Raw genomic sequence first — 27,121 nt, forward strand, 5'->3', positions numbered from 1 at the left:
TCGACAACCGGAAGGACAGCCACGGACCCGCGGGCCCCCGTTCTCGAGTTTCTCTATCCCCCTCGCACACAGGAGTTTATAGCGACATGCTTGATACGTTCGCCAAGAAGGATTGTCCCGCGACGGAGAAGGAAGGCCGTCCCTGGCGTTTCCAGGAATTACTCGTCAGAGGCTGTTAGCCTAGACCGCAGGGTGGACGCTGAGGCTCACATGCTTGACGACTCTGCTGAAATAATTGCCGATGAGGACCGCGACACTGCCAAGACCGAACTAAGAGCGTTGTTGGATAAGGAGGAGATCGAAGATCCCGACAAATTATGGAGCCTTTTCTCAAAAGCTGGTCACCCTCTCGACCTGACTTCTGCATTGCTGGCGAGACTAGGCAGCTCTGATCGTGACGTTGATAACAGAAGAGCCAGGCGACTTGTCAACTCCCTGCCTATCGAGTCGCGAACTTCTGAGGATTATCTGCACATGACCAAGTCCTGTATTGCTACCGGGAATCTTTCGGATGTGGATGGGATATGTCAGGAAGCAATCTCCTACAACCGCGGCGTCTTATGTTGGGCATACTGTTTTGCACATTTTGTGAACTCTGAACAATGGGATTATGTGCAAGATATTTGGAGATCGAGGCCGTTGGGCGACAAGTCGCTGTGGCACACTGTCGCCCCTTGGCTACAGGTGTCTTCCGTGCATAAGCCTTTGTTGGCACTTGCTGATTACTTACAAGATCAGAGTCTCAACAGTCCAGTACGTCTTGCTGCTCGCTTCATACTCAATAATGTATTTTCTAGCACGGAATTTGCCGAAGCTACTGCGACGGAGACCCTTCTAGCACTACTGCAAAAGTTCAACCATCTGGACTTGATCACTTCGCGGAATTATCTTGATCTCATCAACACCCTTCAAGAATCAGAGCACCGATCGACGTTTGTTCGATCTATTGTGGTCTATCGAAATTTCCGTTGGCAGATGGAGGAAGAAACTCCACCCCGCAAGCTTCTGGCTAAGCTGTTGAAGCGTCTCGCTTCTTTCGAGATCACGACCGGTATCTTATACTTCCTCGATGAGATTTCCCACTTCCATCGCAAACCGACAGAGGACGTCTACAGGCAGGCGCTCATTGTTTTTTCGAGAGCCGGTGATGTGGAGAATGTCCAGCATGTATTCGAGAGGTTCCTTTCGGACCACGGAAAGCCGCGAAGCCGCAAAATCGTGGCTCCACTTCTCTATGTCTACGCCAGAATTGGCGATGTTGAACAGACCACGCGTCAATTCCGAAGGATTTCGGAAGAGTTTAACCTTCAACCGAATGACATATGTTGGAACATCCTGCTTACAGCTTATTCCAAAGCGGGAGATCTTTCAGGGACCTTCACCATGTTCAAGAAGATGATGATGGAGGGTGTTGAGCCCACCTCGCACACTTTTGGTATAATGATGGGTCTTTGTGCTAACCGGGGCGATGTCACCCATGTCCGTGATCTGCTCAGTCTAGCCCAACAACATAACGTGCAGATAACAGCCCCCATGATTGATACAGTTGTTGAGGCTTATTGCAACAACTCAGAGTGGGAGATGGCTGAGCACGTTGCGGAGACTTGCCTCGGCCTCGACGTCAAGGGTTCTCGCGTAAGAATGTGGAATATCCTGCTCTGGAATTATGCTTTCCGGATGGATCTGGAAGCTATATCAAGGATACGCTCGCGGATGGACGCCTCAGGACTGGAGCCCGATGATATGACCTATTCTGCTCTTATGCTCAGTCTTGTGCTTATAGGCCAGACGGATTCTGCCCGTCGCATCCTGAGGGCACTCCACCGAGGCCGCCGCGTTTACGCAACTGAATTCCATTATGCAGTCATTCTGTATGGCTATCTGAAGGACCGCAATCGGGACATGGTGCACATCATTTTTCGCGAAATCAAAGACAGATTCAACCAACCGGGACTTGGCTCGAGGCTCCTTGTGCTCAAGAGTCAGATCCAGCGAGATCTGCAACTTTTGGCACAGGGTGGTCAGGTCGGCAACCACGCAAATATTCGTCTCGAAAACTCTGAGAAATTCCTCGCAGAGACTCTTGCAGATTACCACTCTACCAAGTTGGCGACGAAGTACCCCTTGCTGGGTTCTGGTAGGATGTCTGCCAGGAAGGGATTCCCTGCTGTTTACTACGAATATATGATCTCTGCCTATGGTATGAAGGGGGCTTATCTGTCGGCTCGGAGGCTTTTCGATGACTATACCGCTAGTCATCCTCCCAAAGACTCTGATGAAGAGAATTACCATGACATCGCGCCTCTTCGTTTGCTGTCTGCTTTGATGCTCGCGCATTTGAAGGCTGAACAGTACCAACAGGTGGAAGAATGCTGGAACCTGGCTTTTACTCGCGCCTTAAAGATAGCCAGTCCCACTTCTCCTGAGATTGATGAGTGGCTTAGTCGTCAACTCAACCCAGGTACACCGCCCTTACCATCTCATGCCGAGCTCTTGGTGAATCCCGACGACTCCCAAGCTACGCCATCCGAGTCAGCTACGACAAAGAAGGACCCGATTCTACCGGCGTACCGCTTCATGCTATCTCGCCCTCTTTCACTGTATCTGCGTTCTTTGGCTTATGGAAACGAGGTTTCGAAGATCTCCGAGGTCATAGCAAAGTATGTGGAGGCAGGCTTCTCCATGACAACCTTCAATTGGTCCACTTTTGTGCAGATGCTTGCGTCCTCCGACAGGTTGTCTGATCAGATTGAAGCTTTCACTGTCTTTGAACATAAGTTCATGCCCAACTTCCCTGGGTGGGATAATCTTCGTCGAGGATATGGTGCACGACCTCCGGGGGTGCCTTCAACCATTGATGCGATGGAGAACCCTAAACGGGCAAAGCCACCTAATGTACTGGGCAGATTGGGCCGGCGCTACTGGAGCAAGATCCAGCCGGACTTCATGCAGCCCACGTACGTGTCCATGGTATATCTGGCTGCTGCATTGAGGCGACTTCGCGAACGGAGCATTCACGAGGGAGGCACGGATCTTCAAGCTATATACGATGCGGCGCCTAAGACGATCGCAGCAGTTGCTAGACTTCCTTACCTCCGTGAGAAGTTCCAGGGTGTGCTCCTCCGGCGTCGGCAGGAGAAAGGCGAGATGGTTGATGAACTTGGACGTGATCGTTATGTGTGGACAGGCGGTATTCTTGGTGTGGGCGGCCTGACTAGGTCTAAGTCACGGAATGAACCGACTGCTGAAAAGGCGGGACAAGACAGTAGCAATATTCGAGTCGAAGCACAAGATACCACTTCTGAGCCAACTGATGAGCCTCCGATCAATGTTGGTATTTCCGAATTGGACGATGATGAGCAAGATTCCGATGTTGTACCCTCGCCGTTCAGAAATACCCTCGACTACCCCGATGAATATGACATGGAGGCCGAGACGCTGCTCGAGGAAAGAGACAAGGAACTCGGAACGAAGGAGGAATTGATGGACGATGAAAGTCTCGTGGAAGATGATGAAGATGAGTTCGACGATCTGGAGGAGGACATGGAGTCCGAAGAAGAAGGAGAACATGAAGAAGAGGAAGAAGAATGGGTGGCAGAGGAGGCAGAAGAAGGAGAAGATGTTTCTGATGCCGAAGAACAGGACATATATGAGCCCCAAAACGAGGGACAAACCCCTCTAGGCGAGGGTGAGACTCGTTGAGTTGAAAGTGTATTTCTAGGATGTACCCCAAACGGGGTGTGGTGTTCAAGTTGGGCGAGTATGTATATATGTATAAAGAGATCTGAATGTATAGTAGTATAGTCAAAGCATAGCACCTGATCATTATTGAAATTGTACACTATTGATGTAGAGTTCCGTGACAGCTTGGTTTCATTCTTTGCCCTCAATTCTGCTTTGAGCCTAATTGCAAATCACCACAACTAGTCCCGGAATACTCACCATCGATTTCCCTCTTCTTTTTCACTGTATCATTCTAGGGAGCTACTAACTTGATTGCAAGCCACATCAGGTGACAGCAGATTTTTGCGAAGTGCGATAGTTCCATGTCAGCGCTAACAACAGGCTCAAGTGCACATGGCATGTTATCCAGTCGATAACCCAGATGAATTGACCTTCACATGTTACGTATTTCCTCAAGCATGCGAGTCAGCAGTCAGTGGGGGCCAAAAAGCGGGGATCCGTGAAGGAAGGAGGCTTATAACAATTGAACTAACCCTCTTTGACCTTAGGGACTGACTCTTGCCCTACTGCTAGTAGCCATTGAGGCTGTTCCATTATCCCGGAATTTCTCCGTCTATTCATCCAGACCAGAGCTTATCCTTTTTAGACTCATAAAGCCGCGTCACCAGAAACAAACTAGCACATGTTCACCGGCAATCGTCATGCTTTGGGACTAGATAATGTATCTTTAGGCAGAAGGGAGATATGAGCTCTTTCCAGATCGGTAATCAGGGCCGTACCTTCCGATTATCGGTTCTCTAAACTGGGACTTGTGTATCGCTTCAAATTTGTCTACTCAGGCCAGTTGCTTTTTCTCCTTCGGCATTCACAGGCTGTATGATCTACGATAGAATCGTGATCTGCAATATCATGATTGATTGCCCTTAGGCCAACTCACATAGCTAACGTGAGTAGAATGTAGAAGAAACGCAGCAAATACAATCAACACAGCCCTTCATAAGGTGGAGAATGCTCTCCTCTTATCTTTTCTCGCTGGTAAAGCTGACAGCAGGTATCCTCTCGTCAGATCCTGCTATACAAATCAAGCTAGCTAGCTGATCCTTTGCTTCGCTAGCGTGAAAAAAATACCTGAAGAGCCTTCTGATATACTACTCTGAAGACTAGAAACTTTCAAACGACTATTGGCAGGACTTGTGTCCTCCAGGCTGCAAAGGTATATAAAGGCCCCAAGTCACTGAGTCTTCCTGTATTCTTCATCAACTCATCGCTCAGGTCTCTCACTGTCATTGCCCCCTTTTTTTCAGCACTTATCACCAGGTATGGAAGCGTCACCTTCAATGCCCCGTGAAGATATGGATATGTATTGACTGACAAACGCTCTCAAGTGTGCATGAACCTCCTGCAACTTACTTGCCTCCTCATCATCGACCTCTGTGCTCTGTATCACCGCTACACCGACGGAGAATGGTCAAGTTCAGCAAGGTCCTGTGTGGCGTTCTCGCATGCGGGTTTATTGATCCATGTGTTGCTGGAGACAATGAAACAACATATGATGTGATCACCACACCAATCGTTGCAGACTGGGACGATGGCCTTGGCAACATGACTGCAACATTGAAGGTCATCAACGCCGACTACGCCTGGCAATGGGCGAATGTCACATCCGACACGACAGACTTGGAGAAAAGGACGGGCATCACGATCCAGAAAATCGTGACTACCGCAAAAGTCTCATCCCACGTAATCTTCACAGTCAAGGCCGGGCTTGAAATTTGGGAGTTCTTGGCTGGTCTCATCAAGTCGAAGTCGGACGCGGACTCGTGCACCTTGACCTACGGTACAGATGTCAGTGGGGAGAAGGTGCTGGGATATGCGTATAAGGCGACGACGACCGGGTCAAACTGTGACACGACCGCTGAGAAAAAGACAATCCTGGCCGCTGTCGAGAAATGTGTGACTACTCTGCACAACAGTGGTACCACAGTGGGTTGCTGTCGGTTCAGTCATGGAGGCACTTGGCGGGGGCATTTGCGGTTGAGCGCCGAACCCAGCGTTTACCCGGTACATGCCGTAGATTGCTGAGGTTAGAGTAGGGTCAGATGGAGGATACAACGACCGGATACTGAGGGCTTCAACTTAGGTCGACGTGAATGTTGTACTAGTTCAAGATGCGAGGCAGTCATCCCTGTTTTGTTATTAATATGCTGAAAAACGAAATCCTAAGACATAATTGTGCGCGAACTTTACATTTGTTTGAGGAAGATATGCTACTTTTCTCCTTGAATGTCACTCATGAAGTTGAACTCTTTTATGCTCATTTACAAGAAAGTACTTAATAGTGATTCAAGTTTTCCCTTTCCTCAAGTACAGAGCAGATGCTGGAAATACGAAACGCGCAAGTAAAGACCATTTTTTTACTCCTTAAGGAACGCCTTTCCCCCCTTCAACAACCACCTCAGGATTGACTGCAATGTATTCCCGATTGAAAGACAACCCCCACCCCACCTCTTCTATTTATCACAGACCTACTCAGTATTAGTAGTTCGTTCACCCTCGACACCCAATTCTCCCTCCACCCAACCAGCAACATTCTCACACGCCTTCTTAGGCTCCCTTTTATACTGCAACAGGAACTCCTGGACATCAGCAATACTGAACCGACCCTCAGGGAGATTATTCGAAAACTGTTCCGCAAGGGTTTCCAGCTTTTCTTTCTCTTTCCGGAGCTCTTGCTTTTCCTGATCACCCTGACGGTCACAACTGTATAGACTTAAGAACAAGTTCTTCAGCTCCTCGCGAGACGGAAGCTCGAATCGTATATGCAAGTCCACGCGTCCCGGGCGGATCAATGCGCGGTCTAGTTGCTGCGGCGCGTTGGTTGTCATGATCAGAATGCGGCCCTCGTGGGAAGAGATGCCGTCGATTGCGTTGAGTAAACCAGATAGGGAGATTGCGGACGCGTTTGCCGTATATGGAACAGGTTCTGGGGCTCTCGGTTGTCCTAGTGTTTTTGGGGTATTATCTAGGTAGGTACTATCACTTGTGTTGGTGGTAGTAGGGACCATGGGTTCATTTCTGTTCAGCCCTGCGGCGTCAACATCTTCCAACAACACGATACACTGCGTCGGGATAGCCGAGAACATGCGGATAAATTCTGGCTCCTTCATCGTTGGATCTCGCAAGTTTAGGACGTAGATGTCTAGACCGATGACTCCGGCGAGGGCGGACGCAAGGCTAGTCTTACATGTGCCTGGAGGTCCAGAAAAGAGGTAACCGCGTCGATAGGGGATACCGTGGTTGGCGTACCACTGTCTGGTTTTAGAGGAGATGTACTCTGATATATCTTGGAGGATCCTTTGTTTTTTGTTCTCGTTCAGGATGACGGTGGAGATATCTTGGGGTGGGCGAGTCGCGATGGGTATCCAGCGGATATCCCGATAGAAGGACTGGGTGCGGTAGATTGAGATGGTGGATTCGGATGCCTTGCAAGAATAAGCACGAACTTCTTCGAGGAAGGACTTGAGTGGTGAGAGGGATAGGCTGAGGCATTGTAGGGTCAAGTGGGTATTGTCTTCCCTGCCCATCAGAGGGTCGGAGTAACTGAGGCTGTTGGATCTATGATAGAAGTAAATCCATGTCCGATTGAAGCGAAAAAGTCGAGACCCATGGAATGGCCTCAGTTCGATTGACAATTGTCTGGCATCCTCTTTGCACGGAGAGAACATTTCATTAGTGTGAATGATTTCCTGCACTCGTGAAAGCCTAGTGATTCTTCTTGCGTCGGAATTGTTTGCGGTGTGCGCTAGAACGGAGAGGAAATTGCGATGCTGGAATACATGGTCTGCCATCCAGCGGATGATTTCGTTATAGAGGGGATCATCGACTTTTACGTGAACGGTTGACAGACATGTCTTTGCGGCGTAGCTGTAGACGATATTTCCAGTCGAACGGAGGGAAGTTATGATGCCAATCACAAGGAGTCCCAAGTTCACCACGATGAGAGGATCGAGATGCAGAGTGTTGCGAATCATATCGAGGAGTGGACTGATTATATCCGCGCCTGTAAGATGACCTGATGATGCCAACTCCATCTTGACCGTGTGTGCTTCCCGGGCTTTTTAAATGAAGAAGCTTCAACTCTGCTTGGAGTGGTGTTGGAGTAGTGTTAAATAGGCTGGTAACTACCGACGGCCGACAACATATGCACGTCTAAGTGAATGGCATACCAAAGTAGCAGTGAATCGTTAGCCTTTGGATCGTATGGTAGGGCTTGTCTAGAACTCAGACTGCTGACTTCGGAGTCAATGAGTAGCTGCAAAATCATCCTGGAAGGCTGATCGCACCTGTTCTATGCTATTGTGTAGATGTGAACTCAGACCATACCAATCCAGCCGAGTACTATATCCCATCGTTAGTAGTCTCAAGACACGGCTCCATATCCTTCTGCATGCTCAGTGGTATAACTTACTTATTGAACCCCGTCTTTCCTCAGGATCATCTTCTCCCATATTTCTCTCATACACCACCAATTTCCCATCTATCGCTACATCAAAATCTCCCCAGGGTCACCAACATGGACTCCTACACAGTGAGGCTCACATTTCCCAAACATGGGCACCAAAGGGTTTGTCCAATGCCCTAACAACGAGGCTCTACTGAATGTAGCCCAGGAAGCTGGAAACGCTTGGTCTTTCGTGCTGGGAAGTACTGGTACCTCAACTGCACGTCTGATCTTCGGCAAAGTTGATCATTCCGCCCAAATATGCCTCGACGATCACTTTTGACGACGAGGCGTTCAATCGACTCATGTCGCTTACCCACACGGCGATTGCGTTTTACCCGCTGGTGTGGGAAATGAACTGTATGAGTAGGTGGTTATTATTAGGATGCTGTTCTTGTTCTTCAAGATGGCAGTATTGGAAAAGGATGCATTGGTCTCGCTTTGTGCTTGTGCTTATGAAGATTGAGAGGCAATTGCAGCTGAGAGTAATCTCTCATTTTTCTATAACCTCCCTGATTTTCGATAGGCCTTTTTTTCTATCTTGCCACGACGGATTCAAGGTTCTGTCTGTTGTGGGCTGGTGGCCATATCTAGCTAACAAGTCCCCCAATGGCAAATCAGACTAGAGTTAAACTTCTTCACCCCATGTGCCTTACCAGTGCCCTATGCGTACGTTAATTATATTGCATAGAGCTGAGCTGCCGCGCGGCCAGCGGGATGGGTCTCCTATTTGAGGTAAGTGAAGCCGAATCTCCGACTGGCAATGACCGAAAGACCGATGTTTGACCCAAAATCTCGGCTCTTGGGGACTTGATCAGCCACTCACAGGTGGTCAAGTGGTTCGATTCTTCATAATCTCGCATTTAAGCTCAATGATAAGATAAGATTCTCGGAAATTTGTACAGGCACCGAGACTCTCAATCTTCTATGCCAGACACGCTACTAAATGATCAACATCCCGTGTTGCAGGCCATGAAATTAGTATCTAGAAACATACGTAAGTGTCTTGGTTATGCTAAGGTGTAAGTGGTTCAAAGCTTCGATTCAAGCGAGCCACCACTGTAGGATCCAATGGTATAATAATGTCGTGAGTCTCAGTTCTGTCTACTCTGTTTCCACAATTGCAACCATTCAATTTCTTTTGTTCTATATCTTATCGCTCTTTCTAGGGTCAAAGACCCGTCCCTTCTCTTTATTTGCAATGTACAGCCTGGCTGCTGCCATTCTTGTCGGTGTCGCATCTGCGGCATCGCTGAACAGTGTGTGTACGACCGACTATGTCACGTCCGTTCTGCCCACTGCTAGCGATGACATTCCATCTGGAATTACCATCGATACCAGCTCTGTATCTGCCAGTATCTATCGCAACTATTCCCTCACCGATTCTATTTTCTGGGAGGACTTGACCATCAACTTCTGCGAGGTATCTTTTGCCTACAGCCACCAGAACAGTGATGACCGCGTAGTTGTCCAGTATTGGATGCCGAGCCCAGACACATTCCAGAACAGATTTCTCGCTACAGGTGGTTCTGCATATGAGATCAACAACGGCTCAGGAGGAGGTGATATCGCCGGAGGGGTCGCCTTTGGGGCTGCCACTGGCTACACTGACGGCGGATTCCCTTACTGGGGTGGTACTGACTTCGATGATGTTGTCATTCTCGGAAATGGAACTGCCAATTGGCCTGCCATCTACAACTGGGGATATCAAGCCATCGCCGAGATGACCCAAATTGGAAAGGCTTTTACCAATAACTTCTTCAACGTTGGGAGTAACGCTACCAAGTTGTACACCTACTTCATCGGTTGCTCTGAAGGTGGACGGGAGGCCATGAGTCAAGCCCAGCGGGCCCCCGAATTATACGATGGCATCGTTGCGGGTGCCCCTGCTATGCGATACGGCCAGCAGCAGGTGAACCACATCGCTCCTCCCATCCAAATTCAGACCATTGGATATTATCCACCTTCTTGCGTGTTCGATACGGTGATTAACGCAACGATTAATGCCTGTGATGGCATGGATGGAAAGGTTGATGGGGTGGTTGCTCGTAGTGATCTCTGTTTCCAGAATTTCAACGTCTCCTCAATGCTGGGTAAATCTTACTACTGCGAGGCTGGGTCGACCAGCAGCCTTGGCTTGGGATACGGAAAGAGGAGCAAGAGACAGACAACCTCGGCCACTCCCGCACAGAATGGAACTATCAATGCCAAAGATATCGAGGTGATCGAGGATCTTCTGACTGGACTGGTATGAACGGTTTCCCAAAACCCTGCGCTCCTTTGCCTTCAGACTGCTCACCTGGTTCCAAACAACAGAAAGATTCGAATGGTGACCTCGTATACTTTCCTTTCCAGCCTACAGCCGGCTTTGGAGACACCACTGTCTACGACAGCACCACGGATTCTTGGACGATCACTTCTCCTAACTCCAACGGAGAATGGATTACCAAGTTCCTAAACTGGCAGAATGTCACAGAAATGGATATGTGGGGAGTCACCAACGATGACCTGAAGGCATGGATGATCGAAGGAATGACCAAATACATGGACTCTCTTCAGACCACGCTTCCTGACCTGACCCCCTTTCACTCCAAGGGAGGCCGTCTGCTTCACTACCACGGGGAGGCCGATAGCAGTGTGCCCCCGACCGGATCTATTCACTACCACGAATCGGTTCGCAAGATCATGTACCCTGACCTCTCTTTTGCTGATGGTAATGAGAAACTCAACGACTGGTATCGGTTCTATCTCGTCCCTGGTGCAGCCCACTGCGCGACCAACGATGAGCAACCCAATGCTGGCTTCCCCCGGGACAATTTTGCCCACATGGTCAAGTGGGTGGAAGAAGGTGTGGTGCCCACTACAATCAATGCCACCGTTACTTCTGGAGAGCATGCGGGCGAGGTCCAAGAGCTTTGCACTTGGCCGTCGCGCCCATACTGGACTGACAACAACACCATGATCTGCGAACAGAACGCAACCTCTATCCAGGCCATGCTCTGGAAGTTGAGCGCTTACCTTACGCCTATATATTAGGGAGCCAAACGAAGAGATAGCCAAGGATGACATGTGCGTGTTCTGGGGTTTTCTAGGACCGGATCCAACTTCGTATGGAACGGCTATTGAGGAAACGCATGTTATCCATTCAAAATCACTTAGATTCAATCTGTATTCTAACAACTATGAAAGATCTGACCCTTTACCTATTCTCTTCTTCAATCCCAGCACATATAAACTATCTTTCTATTAAATCACAACAACTAACTTTGACATGAGGCTGCCTTGATGAAGTTCTTGGATGTCACTTGCATGTGTGACATCAGACGCACTATTAGCTTGGCTTTCATGAAAATCTTGCTTGGCTAAGCCCAGTCAAGGACAAGCCTCACCCAAAAGCCGACGGAGATCGGATGTTACAATTGCCTCCGACCTCCGAAACGTCCAGCCGCACAAATACCAACACCTCTACACTATCTACACTAGGCCACACTCATCCATGCTCCGGATGGGGCTGGCGAATTTCCATTTGTCCGATAGTTTACCCGGTCATTGTGGGGAAGTCCCCGCATGACATTCATGCTCTGGGGTATGTGGGAATGGCACAACTCTCAGAATTCCATGCTATGGCTTCAGTCCGCTTGCATTTTGTGTTGAAGCTATGCTAGTCCGAGTAAGAAAAAGCGAGAAAGGTGCCCAATGACCAAGGTTTCACGGAGCACGGCTATCTCGAGTCGGTCATAGACACCAAAACTGGATAGTGATGTCTTTGGCCTCACGGTGGATCAATTTCGAAAATTTTCTGACTTGGTCTTTTGGCTTATATAAAGGGCGACTCTACTGCACCAGAGGGAGTCAGAGTTGTACCGCCAACCCGTTTCATCTCAGAACAATTTGGAGCGCTAAAGTTCAAAACCATGCTCGTTGCTACACTTCTCAGCCTGTCAGCAGTGGCTGCCGCTCTTCCAGCATCCAATTACGATGGTCCGTTACCTTTTCTGTCACAACTCAATTTTCTGCACTAACTCTTCATACTACGTACAGCCCTCCCAACCACGGGGACCGTGATAAACCTAGATATCACTGCTTTGAACGAGACCTATACTGTTCAAGAGAATGACACTTTGTCGGCCATTGCCGCCAAATACGGCGTGGGAACCTGTGATATCGCCAGGTTGAATATCCTTGCTGATCCCAACTTCATCTATGCTGGCGAGGTGCTTCGCATCCCTGCTCAACCGACCTTCCCAGATGATATGAGTTGCTTCAGCACCAACAACACCGAGACCACCAACACCTGTATCGATAGTGGTCCACACGTGTATACAATCATGCCTGGAGATACCATTCAGAAGATTGCCAACGAACGATTTAACATCACGGTCGAGTCCGTCATAAATCAGACCGCCCAAACTGGATATATTGCCGCCTTGAACCCTGGCCCTTATGATGTCCTTCAGACGGGCGAGACAGTGAAGATCCCCATCTGTGACAATACTGCATGTACCATGACACAGTTTACTCTTGGATATGGCACTCTGCAAGACTTTGCTACTTACTATGGGGTCGCCGTGGGACAGATTATGGCGTTGAACTTGGGCTATAATCATTCGGAAGCTGCGGTTCCTTTAGGAGTGCTTTATGATTGTAGCGCTGTGGATGAGGCTTGAGAGATGTTTCTTTTTCATGTAAATATATGCAAGTATTTTGGAAGTAAAGGAAGATATTAGGAGGAATATACAAAGGTATTACTAGTGCTGTTGTACAGCGTAGTTAATTGTTAGAGCGCAAGTCCTAGTATGCATGTATTATATGCATTAGTTATGTATAGCTGACTCATCTGATACAACTGACGCGGTAGCACGCGTCCCTCTGGCGGACGCGCTCCAATATTACCCAATTGAGCTGTCGCGTATGGCAACCTGAAAGATCCTCCCGGCAACCCACCCTTTCTTCCCCATCAACGAGCATCAAAAATCACCTCGACATTTCTCCCCGCTTGCTTTTCTCCCACTGGACCCCACCCTTCTAGCTGTTTTCTGTTTTAACGCTTCATTGCCAATCCCCCCCCAGATACCCCTTATTTTCTTCTTACTAGCAATCCGTGGGAAAGTCCGCCGCCATGGAGGGACAGTTTGACGACGCCGCGCAGGATCGAGTGCGTGCCGCCGTCGAGTTTCTTGACCCCAGTAAGCCCGGACAGACTTGCTCCAATGGATTGCAATATGCTAACTCGATTCTAATATAGGTGATGCGAGAGCGCGCAGGTCCGTTGCTCACCAACCTATATCCAACAACTATGGATGACCACGCCATGGCAGACGCTAACCAGCGACTAGTTACCGGGCTGATATTTTGTTGATGTTAAATCGGGGATTGCGTCGATTGATAGTATGCATATAACCTCATACATTGGACATAGCATATGGGTTCCCGCAGCTAATGCCATACGTTGCGCAGGTTAGCATCGATGAGATCCGAGCGCATAACCGTGAGATGGCCGATGGGTATGAAACACTCGCTCCCTCATACAAACGCCTTGGCTAATTGCTTACAGCCTTCTCGCGTCACCATATGAATACTCTGATGCCTTCGAAAAGGCCCTTAAAGAGATCATCAAGACTTTGCCGAATAGGCCATCGAGGGAAACGGGAGACGATGTGGTATGGGAAACAGGGCACCTTCACGATGCTCGTTTGGCTTCTAACAGTATCTAGAACTACCATTGCGGCTTTGTTGGCGCATTTGGAGAATATTCCTGCAACCCTAGGACGCTCGGTTCCTCCCACCTGAACCGAATGATCTCCCTCGAGGGTATCGTCACGAAGTGCTCTTTGGTCCGACCCAAGATTATTCAGAGTGTGCATTGGAGCGAGCGCGGTCAGAAGTTTCTTACAAGGAAGTACATCGATGCGACAATGACGGCTAGTGGTGCCACGAGCATGAGCATCTATCCCCAAGAAGACGAAGAGAAGAACCCGGTATGTCTGTTTGATAGAGTACCAATATCCTGAGGCTAACACTTTTCGTCATATTAGCTTGTCACAGAATACGGTTTCTCAACGTATATGGACCACCAGACTATCTCGATTCAAGAAATGCCTGAGAGAGCCCCGGCTGGCCAGCTGCCTCGGAGTGTGGATGTGATTGTTGACGATGATCTGGTTGACCGCGCTAAGCCCGGAGACAGAATCCAGTTGGTCGGAGTTTACCGCTCTCTGGGTAACAGAAACGCTTCCTCTACGTCTGCTACATTCCGCACGCTTGTCCTTGCGAATAACATCATCCAACTGTCTTCAAAGTCTGGTGGAGGAATCGCACAGGCCACCATTACCGACACCGACATCCGCAACATCAATAAGGTCTCCAAGAAGAAGGGTGTTTTTGAACTCCTGTCGCACTCGCTCGCGCCCAGTATCTACGGACATGATTACATCAAGAAGGCCATTCTGCTCATGCTGCTCGGTGGTATGGAGAAGAACCTGGACAACGGCACTCATTTGCGTGGTGATATCAACATTCTCATGGTCGGTGACCCTTCGACCGCCAAGTCTCAACTGCTTCGTTTCGTTTTGAACACCGCCCCGCTTGCGATTGCCACGACAGGTCGAGGATCTTCAGGTGTCGGTCTTACGGCTGCCGTCACGTCTGACAAGGAAACTGGCGAGCGGAGACTTGAAGCTGGTGCCATGGTTCTGGGTGATCGCGGTGTGGTCTGTATTGATGAGTTCGACAAGATGAGCGATGTCGATCGTGTGGCTATCCACGAAGTCATGGAGCAGCAGACTGTCACCATTGCGAAGGCCGGTATTCACACGAGTTTGAACGCCCGATGCAGTGTCCTGGCCGCCGCCAATCCGATCTACGGACAATACGACCCCCACAAAGACCCCCACAAGAACATTGCCCTTCCGGACTCTCTATTGTCACGTTTCGATTTGCTCTTCGTCGTGACCGATGACATTGAGGATTCCAGGGACAGAATGGTGTCAGAGCACGTCCTCCGTATGCATCGCTACCGCCAGCCCGGTACTGAGGAGGGTGCTCCTGTCCGCGAACAGCTTCACCAAACGCTTGGTGTCGGCCTCGAGGATACGCAGGACTCGAACCAGCCTACAGATGTTTACGAGAAGTTCAATGTCATGCTTCACGCCGGCATGGCCCACATGAGCCGGTCCAAGAGCAAGAACATCGAAATCTTGAGCATTCCCTTCATCAAGAAATACATTCAATACGCCAAGTCTCGTGTCAAGCCCGTCTTGACCAAGGGTGCCGCCGACCACATTGTCGCAACATATTCTGCTCTGAGAAACGACGAACTGTCTGGTAACCAGCGCAGAACATCGCCCATCACTGCCCGTACCTTGGAAACCTTGATCCGTCTATCCACCGCCCACGCCAAGTCACGCCTCTCCAACAGAGTCGAGGAGCGCGACGCCAAGGTCGCAGAGTCTATCCTCCGGTTCGCCATGTTCAAGGAAATCGTTGAAGATGAGCGCCGCAAGAGGAGAAAGGTCGCTTCGTTTGACGAAGATTCAGACAGTAGCGACTCTGACTCTGACGACGATAACACTCCTGCGCAAACAACCAGCGCCACCCCCAGATCATCCAGGAGAGGCGGTCTCCGATCCCGTGCAGCCAACGCTCGTTCCGCCACCAACGAGGACACAGAGATGGATGCGGACGGAGATGCTGTCTCCGAGGATGGCGATGGCTTGTACAATTCTAGTCCTCGCGGACAACGACTCCGCTCTAGCCAAACATCCCGCACGCAGACACAAACACAAAGCCAGTCCCGGATGTCTGTGGCTTCATCTCGACCCGCGTCACAGCTGGTCGAGTCCCAAACAGACAACTCGCAGTCGCAGAACACGACTGCTTCATCGGAGCCGATCCAGCCCGCTCGCTTGACGGTCTTCAGGCAAGCACTGGGTCCACTGATGGGCACACGACTATTCACCCACGGTGACACCGCCGACGTCGAATCGCTTATCGGAGCTGTGAACACTGCGCTGCGCAACACGCCTTCCCTCGGCGAATCGCACGTCTTCCAGCGCGGGGAAGCTATCCAGGCCCTGAGGGCTATGAACGAGAGGAACGAATTAATGTATGCTCCCTAACCATTGTCCCTGTAACATGACACAAGTGCTAATGACTTCCCCGAATAGGTACCTTGAGGATGACGAAACCGTCTACAGAATTTAATCAAGAACAAACAAAAAACCACTGAAACTCATTTTACAACGTTATACGACCTAGAGAAATGGGATGGATACCATCACGCGCATGATTTCTTTACACTTTTATTTTTCTATGTTGCCTAAATACAGATAACCTGTTGTCACGGATAGTTCGGCGTCTCGGAAATTCATCATCTATATTACTTGGCTTTTAATCTTCTACTTCCTCCATGTGCATGCATCTCCTTGTTCATCGAAATGCCATCCATCATATACTTCATAAATCAATGTCTACAAACTAACTATCTACCCAGGCCCTGACTTGAGGGCTTCCCGACATAAATTGATATCTCATAATAGGATAGGCTAGAATAAGGTTCTCGAGAGACTACTAAACTTAGATACTAGTCCAGCACCCTGTAGACGATGGATGGAGTACCAACTAAAGTATACTTCCTTTTTTCAGACCCCCTCCCCTAGTAGTCCTTCCCCTTGATTTGCTTTTTCCACTAGTCTACTGCCAGTAGTCTGCCCCCTTTATCTTGCATGCTTTGCATATCCCTTACATCCCAGGCGCAGGAACAGGCCTGGATTTGAGTTTGCCCACTACGTACGTACTTACTACTTAGGCTAGTTCTATTCTGTCCCACTCACTACTCAGTGTATCTACTACTACGCAGTAACCCCCAAAAAACTAAAAGGACAAGAGAAGAAGAGAGTGAATCAAATATATATGCATGCGTATATACTATCCAGACCAAGGACTAAACTGATTCTGATCTAATCTTTTTTTTTTTTTTTTCGAATCTTTTTTCTAAGGGACGTAAGTTCAGTCGCATAGTTATACCATACCCCCTGATGCCAAAAACTCAAAAAGTAAAGTAAAAATGCACTATAAAGATGATGGAATATGAGGGGTATTAAAAAAAAAAGAGAAGGAATTGAATCGGAGATGGGGAAGAGAACAGAAACCAACCGAAATGTATAAGGCAGGAATCGGCAATGCACGATGAAAAGGGGAGAGAAAAGAGCTTTATTTCGGCACACACCCTACGACGGCGGTAAGTACATCGAGATGAGATAGTATATGTGTGTGTGTATGTGTGTAGTGCGCAATTCAGAGGGTATAATATTGGCAATGGACATACGGGGGAATAATTGGTAGATTAGACCAGAAATTGGTGTTGATTTGGGAGAATTTCTATTCAGCACCATCTTCTTTGGGTTTCTCTTTTTCGCTGGGTGTGCCCATAAAGGAGGAATCGTCGGATGAAAAGGATGGGGTGCGCACGCCCTCTCGGATTTGGGCCTGTGTCAAAGGAGACAGACCACGAGTGGCGGCTTTGGATGCCTTCTTCTTTCGTGATTGCTGGATTTGTTGTTCTGTGCTTGGACTTGTGCTTCCGCGGCGGGGACGGCCACTGACGGATGACCTGGACGGGGGTCGGTCGTCAGTGTCAACTGGGGTAGTGCTGCGTGATGGCGTGCGGGAATGGGATTCGGAGCGTGGTCCGCCGCGTCGCAAGGGCGATTTGGATTCATGGACGAGCTTTGAGATACTGGACGAATGGTGGTGGTGGTGATGGGGACGATGTGGGATCTTGTCAGCATCGCCGGGTCGGCTGATCGTTGCGGCAGCGACTCGTCGGCGTTGCGACGCCTTCCAACTCAATCCGAACCACCAGAACCAGCCGCCATCCTGCTGGGCGAGCTGACGCTCCCTTTGGCGCAGCTTCTGGCGCAGCTGAGCACGACGATCATTCTCCTTATCCCAGAATTCGCTGCGGTATTCATCCCAATTCTCGCGAAACTCGGGCGAGAATGACTTCGGCAGTAGAAGAAGTCGAATGTAGTCCCCTCCCGGGCTGAGGTCTTCCTGTACCAGACCGGATTCCGCGTCGTGGTTGTAGTACTGCTGGTAGTGCTGCCGACTACCACGTCTTTCGGACGCAGGGCGCTCGACGTAGTGGAAATCGCCCACGGGGGACGGGAAAAAGGGGGCAGAGAAGGGGAAGAGAAAAGAGAGGTAGGAGAAGAGTTCCTGCCACCAGGGACCTCGGATGACCACGATCTTGGTGTTCATGGTGCGGAGGCCGCGGTTGGCTACGGCGAGCCAGCGCCGCGGCCAACGAACTCCCCGTTCCCATTGCCCTGTTCCCCAGACCAGGAGGGCAGTGACCACGCCACCCATCAGGGCGACCTTTTCTCCCATTTCGACTACCCAATAGACCGATCCTCCGACACCGCGGCCATCTTCGCGCGGGCGGAGAAAGAGCGCGTAGGCAAAGTAGGCGATCCAGGCGGCAAGCAAGAGAAGGAAGAAGGTATTTTGTCGGCGGCGTTCCCGGAGAGCCAGGTATTGAGCTCGCAGAGAGCTCTCGAGAATCAGGAGATTGAGGTATATCTGGGGTGGGGAAGAGGGGAGGGTCGACAGTGGATCGGGAGTTGACGACCGTGGCGGGGAAGAGGGATCGCTCGAGGGAGCTTGGAGGTGAAATGCAGGCGCCAATGATTCGGAGGAGGATGTCGCAGAAGATGCAAGGCGATTGTTGGGTGCTGGAGAGCCCTTGACCAGTTGGTCTAGGCTTGCTGAGGCCATGATGAGCTCTGGAGTGGAAGCCAGAGAAAGAGGAAAGACGAGGAAGGGCCAGGGAGATCGGGTTCGTCAGGACGGAAAAGAATAGATGGACCAGAATTAAGCTCCGAGGCTCAGATCGCAGGGGAAAATTCAATAACACGGAGGGTGGATTTTTGGCCTTTGCGGCCCAGCGCTATCTCATCGCATGGAAGAAAAAGAAGAAGTTTCGAGGAAGACAGGAAAAAGAAAGGTATGGGGAGAGGGAGAGGGAGAAGGGAAGGACAAGAAAGAGTGAAGCATCGTCATCCATTCATTCCAATCGGCCAACACTTGGTTGAGGCTCCACTTCCGCTGGACTTTCAGCTGTTCCTTTTCTCAACTTTCTGCCTTCTCCTCCTCCTCCCCCTCTTTTGTTCCAATCTATACTGCCTCTCTTTTGCATGCATGTGCTGTCTTTGACATTCCGAGTATTTAATTGCGCAGGCTAGGTACTGCTGACTCATTTATTATCTATCTTCAGCGTCATCATCTCTGGTTGCCTAAACTCACAAACTATCATATTCTTTAACTCCATCTCGGATCGGGGTTAACGGTCTTAGGCGTTGTCCTCAACCGTTTCTCGTTTTGTTCCACTGACCAGTTTCTTACTCTCTCCACTGCGCCCTCCTAAAAACAGAAGTTAATCTATTTTCCACTCGCTGTCTTTAAATACCCCCCTTCTTTTCCGTTGCAGTCGAGAGAGTGACAGAGCTTTTCCCTCTGTCACTCCGTCTTTCCCGGCGACAAAGTGTCGATCGCGCGATTCCCTTCGCTTTCTTTTCAGGTCCCAGTCCCACGTTCCTGGACCTCGTTTGAAAGCGCTCGATACATCTCCTCTTCTTCCCGACCGACGGAATCTAGACGCTCGTCGTCTACATCTACGATGGCCTCCGAGTCGCTCAACTCGCCCAGCGGCCAGTTCCGCGGCCGCAGCCAGGAACCCGTGGCTTCTGACCGAGAGAGTACGCCACATGCAGCGCGCGGAGCCAGCGCAACGCCTCCCCCCTTGGCCTGGTTTCCCCTAGGCTACAGGGAAGGCTTTAGTCAATGGGTACGTTTCTTTACTGAGGAACAAAGTCAATTGTCGCATGGGTGACTGAGACTGGATTTTCTTCCAGTGGGCGTCTTTACCCGCCGCCACAGCAGAACACAGAGTTCTTTCCCACCTCCCTTATCTCCAGCATCAACCCCCAACCCACCTCCAGACCGGTAAAACGAGCAATGTTTCCGGAGGCACAGGCAGTCTCCAGTCCGCCGATCAAACCCAACAGGGTGAGGTATCTGCCAGTTCTACCAATGATCCATACGGCCCCCGAATGTGGCGCTCCAGCATGGTGGAGCTGAGCGGGAAGAATCGGGCTCTGAACGAGTTCTCAGTCGAGCGCATTGGTGAAGAAGCAGATCAACATCTGGTCATGCTTCATGGATACGGTGCTGGTCTGGGGTTCTTCTATAAAAATTTCGAGCCGCTTAGTCGCCTGAAAGGGTGGCAACTCCATGCGCTGGACCTCCTGGGCATGGGCCGCAGCACGCGACCGCCCTTTCGCATCAAAGCGAAGGAGCGTGAACAAGCCATCGAAGAGGCAGAGGCATGGTTCGTAGATGCGCTGGAGGAATGGCGAGTCAAGCGCAACATCGACCGTTTCACACTCCTCGGTCATAGTTTGGGAGGCTACATGGCCGTGGCATACGCTCTCAAATATCCGGGGCGACTCAACAAGCTTATCCTAGCTTCCCCCGTGGGAATCCCAGAGGATCCATATGCTGTGCGGGCAGAGATGCCTGCGCCAAACGAGTCGACTATGGCGAATGAGCTCACCCAGAACCAGCGCAATATCGCCGAGTCCGCCTCTTCGGTTCCCCCCACTGAGCTTCAGAAAGGCGACAACAATATTCTGCTGAAGGGTTCCCCTACAAATAGTGGTGCTTCCCCGGACCAGCCGCCCCGGCGCATGGTTCCCAAGTGGTTCGCCTACCTTTGGGATGCCAACATCTCCCCCTTCAGTTTGGTGCGATGGGCGGGACCGCTTGGTCCGCGCCTGGTCTCCGGGTGGACATCCCGGCGCTTCTCCCATCTCCCGGCAGAGGAGGCCAAGGCTCTGCACGACTATTCGTATTCGATCTTCAGCATGCGCGGCAGCGGCGAGTACGCTCTATCGTACATTCTCGCCCCGGGCGCTTTCGCCCGCAGCCCGCTAATTCGCCGCATCGAGGGCGTCGGTCGTCAATACATCCAGCAAAACCCGTCCCCCGCATCTGCTGTCCTCGAGTCTGCGAAGGCCGCAGCTGCAACTACCACCTCCCAGTCTACTTCAGAATCTTCCTCTACCAACTCTGCCCCCTCCCAGCCCCCCTCAACAACACCTAAGCGCGAAAACGGTCTCCCCATCATCTTCATGTATGGCGACCACGACTGGATGGACGTGAAGGGCGGAATAGCCGCGAAGGCTAAGCTGGATCAAGAGAAGGAGCGTATCCTGCAGAACGCGACGGTAGAGGAACGCGAATCAGACAATGGCTCAGCCAAGGTGGTTGTCATCAAGAGGGCAGGCCATCATATCTATCTAGACGGATGGGAAGAATTTAACCGGATCGTCTTGGCTGAGATGGAGCAGGTGGCTGAGAAGGAGAGAGCTAATCGATCTTCATAGAGCTCTGCATTTCTATGCAGTCTAGTCTGACCAAGCAGAGGTCAGAACTTTCATTTTGTTTCAAGAGGTGTTCATGATGTGCTGGGTCACTAAATAGCGGGATTTTTCTTTTATTTTCTTCTGGAATCAGTAAATGCATGATGGGCTCGTTTAGTCATAGATCGGGCGATGTCTCAAAGGGTATCTGTCGATCATGGACTACGTGGAATGTAAATACCTTAATGGTAGAAGTCGGAATCTGAAAAGATAGCATCGAAGTATAGAAATTAGAAGAAGGTTCGTGTGTCATGATTCGTAAATCGTTAGGAAATTGTAAACCTAACCCCGTCATATCCAGTCGGAAAATACTACTTAGATAGCACATCATCCAGACATCCCACAAAACAACGCCACCAAACGAGCGTGTACATGACCATAATCGCAATCAAAACGATCAGCTACAACGCCCGCTCCGTCCCTGACGACGCCCGGGTCAACTTCACCCCACTATTCGGCCCCGACATACTTCTCCTTCGATATCTCACGCCAGCCGGGTAATGGACCATAGACTTGGCCGATGGTCTCGGCGATCGTCGCTCTTCACCTGGTGTCGTTGACCCGCTCGTGCTGCTTGTGCTACCGGGTCGCAAGGAGAAATATCCCCCTGATCCATCAGTAGGGCTCGATACCCGAGGGATCGATGCGCTTGGGAACTTCTCAGTAGGCGAGGGCGTGCAAAAGAGCGTACTTCTGTTGTTCTGCTGTTGTGATAGTGGTGGCGAGGTAGCCCTACGTTGTGGATGATCTAGAGCATCTGGCAGTGAGGATCTCGGGGACAGGCTAGTGGATAGTAACGAAGTGGTTGCGGAGCGATGGTGATGGCGGGTGATATTATTAATGCCTCCGGGGGGAGGGCTGGTTGAAGCCATTTGTCGATGTCTCCAGGGGAGAGCTTCGAAGGGTTCACTGTTGGCGCTGCTGCTGTTGCTGTTGTTCCGGATGGAGAGTAGTGGCTGAGAGGGAAGCTCTAGTCGCTCGTTGATGGACAGCCATGCTCTTTCGTCGTGGTCGGTACTGGTGAGATTTGGTGAGGGAGAGGCGGTGTCTGAGAGGAGATGATGGCTTGGATATCTTATCGTTGTGGCGGTGGTGGTAGTTGTTGCTGTTGTTGCTGCTGCTGTGGTTGCACAGCGCCAGCCACCTAGACCTTCGAAGTCGCGGCCTTCGTCACCACTGATGAGGGTCAGGAGGGCAGAGGGGGCGGAGTGGCGTGGGGGTGTGTTTCTTGGGGGTTCATCTTTGCGGTAGAGTGGAACAGTGCTGGTGTCTTGGGTTGAGGACGTGGAGGCTGTAGTGGTCAAACTGGTTGTTCGGCGAGAAGCATTGGAGCCTGGTTGGTATGTTGCGAGGGCAGTGAGGAGTCCGTTGTTTAAGCTGTGGTCGACGGAGCGACGCTTGGGCGTTGTGGAGGCTGCTGGGGTAGTGGGCTCAGATGCGGAGAAGTTGAGGAGGGAGGTGTTGGCGGCTGTTGGGATGACAAAGTAGTTTGTGATTATGGCAAGACATAGTTCAATATAGATGACAGAGAAGCGGAGGAGAAGAAATAGGATGGAAAGGAAGGTGGTGAAGCATGCGAACAGGGCGAGAGGGAGGGAGAAGAGAGTGAGGAGGGGAAGAGTCACGAAGGCGGACATAGAGGACATGAAGATGAGGGGGGTAGGGCAGCTATAGAGTGGGCTATAGAAGGTGGGAGCAGGATGTTGAATACATGGAAATATTTGTTTTCTTACTAGATATATGAGAAGCAAGTGGCATGGCTATAGTAGGAAGGCATAGTCTGCAGTGTCCATGCAGGCAATATAGCAATCATGATTGCATCCCCAGATCTAAAATGCGGAGAAGCAGACAATGAAGAAGCATGTGATGCTCCATATCCGCTGTCTGCGCTGCCCCAGGCATCATTACACCGCGTATCGCGTTCGTATCGGTGGGCTTTTCCTTACGTCACAGCTGCGCTCTCCATTCATTCTTCGTCCATCGTTTGTCAATCAACACATCCCCAAGCTACCTTTGGAAACATTATTCTTTTTGCCTCAACACTCGAACTCCTCCTCGGCTTCTTGACATTTCTGTTTCACATGCACCATGTCCGAGACCAATCAGACTGATGCATTTCCTTGGCACTTGGGGGTGTTTGACGCCCATTGTCACCCCACTGACACCATGTCATCCATTGCGGAAATCCCCCAGATGAAAGCATCGACATTGACAGTCATGTCCACTCGCGGAGAGGACCAAGACTTGGTGTTTCAGACTGCTACATCCTTGACCCAGGGTCAGGAGTCCGCCCAAAGTTCAACAACAGGGCCTGTGCTCCCGTGCTTTGGCTGGCACCCATGGTTCTCGCATCAAATCATCGACGATGTGACTGGTTCGCCCAATATCGACAAAGATACCTCACCAATTGAGCGGAAGAAGCTGCACTATAAAAAGGTCCTTACTCCAGAGCCAGAAGATGACTTCATCCTGTCGTTACCTGATCCAAAGCCGCTGTCAGAGTTGCTGTCGGAATCTCGAGCACGGTTGCTGGCGTATCCCCGTTCTCTTGTGGGTGAGGTAGGCCTTGATCGTGCTTTTAGGCTTCCCAAGGCGTGGACCGAGGAGGAAAAAGAAACTCGGGATGAGCGAATGACCCCCGGGTCGCGCGAAGGTAGACAGCTCTCGCCGTATCGTGTTCAGTTGGCGCATCAAAAAGCCGTCTTGGAGGCTCAATTACGCCTAGCTGGAGAACTTCAACGACCAGTCTCTGTGCATAGTGTGCAGGCTCATGGGGCGGTCTTTGACCTCTTCAAGGCCCTTTGGTCTGGGCATGAACGGAAGAGCGCCTCACGGCGGGAGAGACGCCGACGATATAGCGTTGCAGATGCGCACGCAGAGAGCGACGCGGAGGATGAACGAAAGCAACAAGTGCCAGCAAAGCCAGAAGAAAATACTCTTCCATTTCCACCACGGATCTGCATGCATTCTTACTCCGGACCGGTGGAGCCATTGAAGCAATTCCTGCATCAATCCAATCCTTCAGACGTCTATTTCTCCTTCTCTTCTGTGATAAACTTCGGCGGACCTTCGTCAAAGAAGGTCATCGACGTTATCAAGGCTTTACCTGATGATAGGGTACTCATTGAGAGCGATCTGCATACGGCGGGGCAACAATTGGATGACCTGCTTGAGGAAATCGCTCGACAGATCTGCGATATCCGCGGATGGGATTTACATCAAGGCGTTCAACAGCTTGCTGAAAACTGGAAAAGGTTCATTTTTGGATGATAAATCCATCGCGGAGAATCAGGCACGTGCAAGACCACAAGTCCAGGCCGGCATACGTACATTATCTCATACTGGAAGGTTTGCGTTGTGCCAGCGACATGAAGGTATGGAAGCAACGCAACACTTGAGCTTGACAGTGCAGGTTCATCATGCTAATTTCCCAACTCAGCAAGCATTAAAGCTCAAAATATCTGGAATACTCCAATTCTGCAGGTTACTCTTGAAGCACTCATGCGAATTTGCGTCTAGACAATGGATAAACGACATTTACGTTATTATAGACCAACTCACAAGAAGGCAGAAAAGAAAAGAACATGCTAGAGACCCCGTCAGTGTAGTCCTCCTATTTTACATGGTTATTTGTATTATCAGCACCATCTGACTGTGGCGTCACACTTTCGTACACAATGGTGATGTTATCTGTACGACGGATGTGCCCCATATAATGGCTCTCGTCCCCGTGACCGTCAACTGTCTGCAAAATGCTATCCTGGCTGCCAACATCTGCGACCATCATATTGCCTTTGCTTTTCCGGTGTCCGGACCGCTTGCTGCTCCACTTGTTGGACTCAGGCAGTTGTGTACTGCTCTCTTTGTACTGATATCTGCTGGTGCTTCTCAGACTGCGCTTTCCGAGGATTATTTCGAGAAGCGGTTGTAACGTGGGGATACATGAGGCTAGGATCACGACGTTCGATTCGATACTGTCGAGGAAATTGTCAATGTCCGGGATTTCCTCTCAACAACGGCTTGGTGCCACGGAGTAACACACAGTGGCTTACCTTGTCCAGATCACAAGATCTGCTGTCGCAACTGCTATAGTGTCAGTCGGACTCCGGTCATACTCGCGGCGATTCGTCAAACGCAACTTACATGTCGTATCGCTGAGATCAGCAAGGCCCGGTAGCTGCATGCACTTAATGATTGCCATTGCACAAGCGCTATATTCTTGTTTGTTAGCGAATACTGATGGCGATGGGCTCTCCAAATTCTTGCTTACACCGCACTCAAGCCCAACGCTGCACACAAGGCCAATCGTTTCCGCAGCGACATATGGAGCTTCAGCAAAATTACTGTCGGATAAATTGCCAAATATAGATCCGTAAAAGCAGATACGGCTATCATTGTTTAAGCTCGGCTTATGTTATCAGTCAGTTAGGGTCCTACCTCCAGTGAAGATGGCATAGTCTACCAGGATCCACGAGCTTCGACAATGTGCGCCCTTCGACAGGAGAGACGTGTCCCAAAGAGCTCTCGCTGGGTCGCACATAGTAAATAGCACCAAGATGCAGATGCACGACACCAGTGCCACGAACCCCGTCAGCCCCCACAAGATTGCACGTTGTATAGTTGTCGGGTTCAGAAAACGGCTCAGCAGGGCTGCCACGGCTAATTTGGGTAAGGCGAAAGAGATTATACCCAAGGCGAAGTTGACATAGTTGACTAGCAGAACGAGTTCCAGTCTATCTGCTATGACGACTGCATGTTTTCCATAACCTAGAGCGACGTCGACCGTTGTTACGACAGAATATGATATGCTGAAAACCTAAAACGATCGTCAGACTTTACGGCAAAAGGACAATTGTGGCAGTCGGACCTGAAGAAAAGTGTAATAGACTCACCATTGACGCTGCGATCAGCCAGTCATCTGCACCTGGGTTGCGCAAGACTTTAATACGGATGAAGAGCCTGGCTGCCACAGCTAGGATTGCAAGACTGGTCATGGCCCAAAAGACAGCCAATATTCGTGGGCCCTTAGTCTGGTGGGCATATTCTGGAGATACAGCAGCCATCGCTTCGTATCCAGCATCCAGAGCTTTGGTTGGACATGGATAAGTTGAATGCCGCAAACATCAAACAGTCCTCCGTTGATATGATTCCAGCAAAGTGTGCAATTCGCTACTCAGGCTATCCAGAGATCCATCTAAGGGGTTTACGTACAGTCCTTTCATTGTACTTTGACAGGATTTGCTTTTCCTCTAGTGTCCATTAGTTCACTAGCTGTGCAACATAATCCCTGTCTCTTCTAAGGCCGATTACGGACCGACTCGTGCATCCGAAGTCGCCTTAGAGTTTCATGGAGAATCTTTCGCCTTCAACCTTTATATTATTCTGGTTCTAGGCTCTGGAGCCGAGACACCTAGATCCAGAGTAATGTATATTCATTAAAACTCTGACCAGGAAT

At 50.2% G+C, this 27,121-nt stretch overlaps 6 protein-coding genes across 6 annotated transcripts; 3 read left to right on the top strand and 3 right to left on the bottom strand.

Annotated features, from left to right (window-relative positions):
- Positions 1 to 210: 210 nt before the first annotated feature.
- On the top strand, positions 211 to 16,745 carry BO85DRAFT_468307 (MCM-domain-containing protein; the record flags this gene model as incomplete). The annotated part of the gene is made up of 9 exons (XM_025662255.1): positions 211 to 3,688; positions 4,908 to 4,956; positions 5,035 to 5,166; positions 13,317 to 13,371; positions 13,643 to 13,689; positions 13,740 to 13,845; positions 13,900 to 14,163; positions 14,221 to 16,289; positions 16,351 to 16,745. 9 exons carry the CDS (start codon positions 211 to 213, stop codon positions 16,385 to 16,387), a joined length of 6,237 nt encoding a protein of 2,078 aa, XP_025516610.1. The 3' UTR covers positions 16,388 to 16,745.
- Positions 16,746 to 17,148: 403 nt separating this feature from the next.
- On the bottom strand, positions 17,149 to 19,406 carry BO85DRAFT_448706 (Spo7-like protein; the record flags this gene model as incomplete). Its single annotated transcript, XM_025660000.1, has 1 exon — positions 17,149 to 19,406. A coding segment is annotated over exon 1 (1,394 nt), but the record flags the coding sequence as incomplete, so codon positions are not given.
- A 456-nt stretch (positions 19,407 to 19,862) lies between these two features.
- Positions 19,863 to 21,918, top strand: BO85DRAFT_512935 (putative alpha/beta hydrolase; the record flags this gene model as incomplete). The annotated part of the gene is made up of 3 exons (XM_025664678.1): positions 19,863 to 20,030; positions 20,098 to 21,195; positions 21,349 to 21,918. The coding sequence occupies 3 exons, from the start codon at positions 19,863 to 19,865 to the stop codon at positions 21,628 to 21,630; spliced, it is 1,548 nt and encodes a 515-aa protein (XP_025516612.1). The 3' UTR covers positions 21,631 to 21,918.
- BO85DRAFT_279773 (uncharacterized protein) lies at positions 21,708 to 23,533 on the bottom strand. The gene has a single exon (XM_025655182.1). The coding sequence runs from the start codon at positions 23,310 to 23,312 to the stop codon at positions 22,068 to 22,070; it is 1,245 nt and encodes a 414-aa protein (XP_025516613.1). The 5' UTR covers positions 23,313 to 23,533; the 3' UTR covers positions 21,708 to 22,067.
- Positions 23,534 to 25,325, top strand: BO85DRAFT_279670 (TatD family hydrolase). The gene has a single exon (XM_025655181.1). The coding sequence runs from the start codon at positions 23,755 to 23,757 to the stop codon at positions 24,934 to 24,936; it is 1,182 nt and encodes a 393-aa protein (XP_025516614.1). The 5' UTR covers positions 23,534 to 23,754; the 3' UTR covers positions 24,937 to 25,325.
- Positions 24,949 to 26,858, bottom strand: BO85DRAFT_395920 (uncharacterized protein). Its single transcript, XM_025656980.1, has 6 exons — positions 26,559 to 26,858; positions 26,104 to 26,482; positions 25,937 to 26,054; positions 25,810 to 25,877; positions 25,719 to 25,749; positions 24,949 to 25,640 (listed from the first exon to the last, which is right to left on the bottom strand). Exons 1-6 carry the CDS (start codon positions 26,727 to 26,729, stop codon positions 25,280 to 25,282), a joined length of 1,128 nt encoding a protein of 375 aa, XP_025516615.1. The 5' UTR covers positions 26,730 to 26,858; the 3' UTR covers positions 24,949 to 25,279.
- Between the last annotated feature and the right edge of the window lie 263 nt (positions 26,859 to 27,121).

Source organism: Aspergillus piperis, assembly GCF_003184755.1.
Source record: "Aspergillus piperis CBS 112811 unplaced genomic scaffold BO85scaffold_7, whole genome shotgun sequence".
Classification (NCBI taxonomy): Eukaryota; Fungi; Ascomycota; class Eurotiomycetes; order Eurotiales; family Aspergillaceae; genus Aspergillus; species Aspergillus piperis.

Bases quoted from the DNA above. Each gene is read 5' to 3' on its own strand.
- BO85DRAFT_279773 (XM_025655182.1), bottom strand. From the start codon at position 23,312: ATGTCCTCTATGTCCGCCTTCGTGACTCTTCCCCTCCTCACTCTCTTC.
- BO85DRAFT_279670 (XM_025655181.1), top strand. From the start codon at position 23,755: ATGTCCGAGACCAATCAGACTGATGCATTTCCTTGGCACTTGGGGGTG.
- BO85DRAFT_395920 (XM_025656980.1), bottom strand. From the start codon at position 26,729: ATGGCTGCTGTATCTCCAGAATATGCCCACCAGACTAAGGGCCCACGA. The intron at 25,878-25,936 runs GTAAGCAAGAAT...ACAAGAATATAG, and splicing joins GCGTTGGGCTTGAGTGCGGT to CGCTTGTGCAATGGCAATCA. The intron at 25,750-25,809 runs GTAAGTTGCGTT...ACACTATAGCAG, and splicing joins TGATCTCAGCGATACGACAT to TTGCGACAGCAGATCTTGTG.